Raw genomic sequence first — 5000 nt, 5'->3', positions numbered from 1 at the left:
GGGTTTTGGTATGTGCTTCTTAGTGTGTTGCTATGTGGTTGCTATGATACTCAGCTTGGTTATTTTGGATGGTTGCTAGAGTGTTGCTATGATGGATAGACAGATAGATAGATAGATAGAAAGATAGATAGATAGATGGATGGATGGATGGATGGATGGATGGATGGATGGATGGATGGATGGATGGATGGATGGATAGATAGATAGATAGATAGATAGATAGATAGATAGATAGATAGATAGATAGAAAGAAAGATAGATAGATAGATAGATAGATAGATAGATAGATAGATAGATAGATAGATAGATAGATAGATAGATAGATAGATAGAAATGCTTAGGTGCCGGGCTTGTTGCTAGGGTGCTGCTATGTTTTTGCTAGGGTGTTCAGTGTGGTTGCTAGGGTAGTAGTAATACTGATAGTAGTAGTAATAATAATCATAATAATAGATAGTAATTTTTAATGATGAAATATCACAGTGAATATTGAATTCAATTTTAAAGTACTGGACATCAGAGTCAGAAAGAACTACTGTACATTCTCACTCACTGTACAGTGACGCTGATTCAGAATCAGTTTAGATCAGATCTGTGTGTGAATCTGCTGAATCACAGACACACACACACACACTTTCTCAAAGACAAACACACATTAATGTATCGTTAATAATGACGACTCGCACTCGTACAAAAACACAGAAGCGTTTGAAATACACTCACTGAAGACCAGGGAAAGTTTGAAGAGAGTGAGAAGAATCGGATCCATGATGAAGAAGCGCGTTTGAATCAATCAGCTCAGATCTCTGAACACATTCATCATTCATTTCATATCCAATCAAACACATCGATCCGGTTCATCCGACACGAGCAGCGGCTGATGCAGTGACATCCTCTTCATCATCATCATCATCATCATCACGAGTCGATCAGCGGAGCGCGAGAGGAGCGATGCGGACCTCAGAGACTCTGTGCTGCGCGCGCTCTCTCTCTCTCTCTCTCTCTCTCTCTCTCTCTCTCTCTCTCTCTCCCTCCTCCTACTTCATGATCGCGTGTGTGTGGGCTGTTATTGGGACTGGGACACACGCACAGCTTAATAAAAACATCTTAAAGATGAAATATCATAATTAATACTCTCTTACTGTGATATGTTTAATATAAATAGTGAAAATTAGGTTGTAGCCATCACTGAAGCAATAAATCTGAATATTTACTACATGATCTAATAATTATTAACCACAATAAATCAAATATTATGATATAGGATTAATAAAATAATATACTGTCGTTTGTATAAAGACAATGTGTATTTTATCTAATTAATAATAATAATAAAATATTAATATTTGTTAAAATATGAATAAATGTAAGCAAGCAAGGTGTTTTATTAATCAGCATTGATGCTTTACTGAGAGCGCCACCGCGCGGCGACATTAAGCACAGCGGAACTCTAAACACGAGGCGTTTGTTTCCCGGCGGAAGCTGTTTCTGCTGCACCGCTGGCGCGAAAACTCATATGAATATCAACAAACCCCGGAAAATATTTTCAGAGGATGTAAATAATAACACATCTACTGACGCGAAATTAAGTTTCGAACCAAAATCCTCGATGTCGGATGTTTGAATCACTTCACACGTGGGTTTAAATGTGTTTATTTTTTATGTATTTCTGTTATAATAGAGATAATATTACTCTAGTAATTATTTTATTCCTACTGCAATGTCTATTCTGAATAAGGCCAACCCGTTTTGGCAGGATATGTATTAATATTGTGTATTATTATTTTTGTTAGGGTTAGTTACATGTGAGCCTTTTACCTGAGACACATTTCTATCTCTGGTCGATAGAGTTTCTTTAACTGAATTTGAATAGAAATATACTGCAGTGTCAGTTTATCTGCTGATAGTCTGTGCTTTGTGTTTAATGAGCTTCAGCTTTTTAAATCTGACATGGTATTTGATTTTAATCAAACTTTAATCATAACGAGCGTCTTTTCTGCTTAGTGTTGGTCTGAGGTGATTCAATTCAGGTTTATTTGTATAGCGCTTTTGACGATACAAACCATTGCAACGCAACTTTACGGAAAATTATGTTTCTACAATATTTAGTAGTAGCTTATAAGTGGTGACTGTCAGTTTGTGCACGTATAACAGGATTTTTCAGAATAATTAATACAAGACATAGTCAGACAGATGATGAACACTATTAACAGCAATTATTATATGATGCAGTCACACTTGTAGCAATATTTGTTAGTTCTGTTGTTGATTCAGGGTCAGCATCATCTGGGGTCCTCTGAGGGTCAGCATCATCTCTTCTCAGGTGTTCTGGATCCAGACTGGAGCTTGTGTAAATCCTGGTTACCACGGGATGAAGATCCAGCAGAAACAGAGAAACAAATAGAGACATCATTAGCATAGCTGTTGTTCCAACAAAGTAAAATTAATTAGTTTAACCCAAGCTGAAGAATAAGAATGCACATTTGATCAGATACAACTAACACCCACAATTTATGAGATGCATTATTCGAATGCTTGGTGAAAGAGATGCGATTTTAATCTAGATTTAAACAGAGAGAGTGTGTCTGAACCCCGAACATTATCAGGAAGGCTATTCCAGAGTTTGGGAGCCAAATGTGAAAAAGCTCTACCTCCTTTAGTGGACTTTGCTATCCTAGAATTTTGTGACCTTAATATATACACACACACACACACACACTCTCTCACACACACATAGACACACACACACTCTCTCTCTCACACACACACACACACTCTCTCACACACACACACACACACACACACTCTCTCTCTCTCACACACACTCAGCTCTTACTCAGTACATGTGCTCTGTGTGTGTTTTTATCCCAGACATCGCTGACAGAAGGATTCTTCACCTGATCTTTCTGCACGAGGATGTGTCTCTTCAGTACTTTATTCCAGTGCTGCTGTGACGAACACTCACTTCTCCTTCTAAACTAACTCTAAACTAATATAGGTAACGTGACATACAGCCAAGTATGGTGACCCATACTCGGAATTCGTGCTCTGCTTTTAACCCATCCGAAGTGCACACACACAGAGCAGTGAACACACACACACACACTGTGAACACACACCCGGAGCAGTGGGCAGCCATTTATGCTGCGGCGCCCGGGGAGCAGTTGGGGGTTCGGTGCCTTGCTCAAGGGCACCTAAGTCATGGTATTGAAGGTGGAGACAGCACTGTACATGCACCCCCAGCCCCCCCCCCCCCACCCCCCACCCACAATTCCTGCCAGCCCGAGGTATATATATATATATGAAAACCGTTTCAAATGGTTTGTGTTTGCGGTTTCCTATGTTAGTGTGTATATATACAGTATATGAATAAAATACTTGTTTGTTAATATTATAGTTTATTTGAACCTTTTATTTTGTCCACCAGTAATGGTTTCAATGTTATAGAAAATCACAAAAATGTGTTGCTAAGTGTGTTCCTGCTGTGAAAACTCACATTTATCAAGCTGAATAATGTTTTTTCCTCATGTGAGGGCGAATCTGTTTTGATAAGGGTTAGTCTTAGGTAAGTGTTATGATTCCCAGTAAAAGGCTAGTCAAGTTCAGCGGTGGGAGAGGGGAGAGAAGAAACAAGGAGTTCTGTAACTGACTGAAGCAATCAATTGTGACTAACCCTCCGCCTTCGGACCAGCCGAAGATCACGGTCGCGCTTCCCAGGATTTATACCTCGCTGCAGACACAGCGGTGTCGACGACGGTGAGACGCGCTCATGATGCTTTTCTGGCTCCTTTAAACTGTTTATATGTATTATTATAACGATAAATCGATCCCATTTAAACTCTACAAATCTCAGTAAAGGCGATATTTTGATCGTTTCTGTGAGTCAAAGCAGTACCTGATGGGAAACGTCTGGATAAGTCACCTCATTGGATGCACGGCGTCACGTGACTGGATCCTGCCGGGACACCGGGAGGCGCTGAAGAACTATTTAAAAACTGAATCCGAATTGCAGTACGGCGGTATTTTGTTGAGGGTGTTTGTATAGTGAACGTTTCGATGTATTAGTTTCAGATAAAAAATAGAAATTGGATCCAGCAATCTCTTTAAAGGCCCTGTCCAGTAACCTAGATCGAATCTGATTGTCTCTTCCTGAGACAAGCGCTGAGAAAAGGAACAGCGCCGCTGCGATTTGTACACATTTTAATTATGAGGCTAATAAACTTAACGGACTAATAGAGAAATTAACGAAATTAAGAAGAGTGTCGGTAAATCACGCCCGTTACTCCGCTCCGAATCGTTCTACCGCATTTAAACGTCGGTATAGAAATGACTGAAACTGTTTTAGATTCAGATTAAATGTAGTATCTGCTAAATCTTCATTTATTGAGGTGCTTCGCTGTTAAATTCCCTTCTTACTGCCACAGCAAATAAAAGTATATTTCATATAAATAATTCATAACGATCTGAGAAAACGCCTCTCATGTCATAATGAACCATGCATAATTTAAATAAAAACTGAATGAATGAATCTAAATTATTAATAAGTGATCAATATTGAAGTATTTCTATATGATTTTGCTACCCAATGTTTCTTCGTGTACCAAAGGAAAAGTACAGTGGCAGTACCATGGTACACTATCAGGTAGAATACCCCAGTATTGTGAGATGTACCACGGTCCTGAGTGATTACTGTAGTATTTACATGGTAAAACAGAGTCTGGTGTATTTGATGTTCGACAGCAGCAGGTGTCGCTGTTTCACACACACACGAGCTGAAAGATGAACACATTCATGATGCTCAGTGTTTAGAGTCTCTCATGATTCTTACATAATCAGCACACACACACACACACACACACAAAATAATGAAAGTCACTGACACACACACACACACACACACACACGCTTCAGTTTGCTGTCTTTAAATCTAGTCACTTAAATTTTAATTTATTTTCTTTCTTGCTTTTGGGTTTTATAATTTTTAATTGTAATTTATTTTTTTC

The 5000-nt window shown here is 38.8% G+C and overlaps 1 protein-coding gene across 2 annotated transcripts in view; it reads right to left on the bottom strand.

Moving 5' to 3' along the window:
- Window positions 1-971, bottom strand: part of LOC132116473 (receptor activity-modifying protein 3-like) — a 28791-nt gene extending 27820 nt beyond the window's left edge. For both annotated transcript variants that reach the window (XM_059525330.1, XM_059525332.1), the window contains exon 1: window positions 721-971. In XM_059525330.1, the coding sequence (XP_059381313.1) occupies window positions 721-766 (46 nt within the window). In that variant the 5' untranslated portion in view covers window positions 767-971. The remainder of the gene's footprint in view (window positions 1-720) is intronic.
- Between the last annotated feature and the right edge of the window lie 4029 nt (window positions 972-5000).

This window comes from Carassius carassius, chromosome 35, assembly GCF_963082965.1.
Source record: "Carassius carassius chromosome 35, fCarCar2.1, whole genome shotgun sequence".
NCBI classification, from domain to species: domain Eukaryota; kingdom Metazoa; phylum Chordata; class Actinopteri; order Cypriniformes; family Cyprinidae; genus Carassius; species Carassius carassius.
This window is presented reverse-complemented; position numbering and strand designations above follow the sequence as displayed.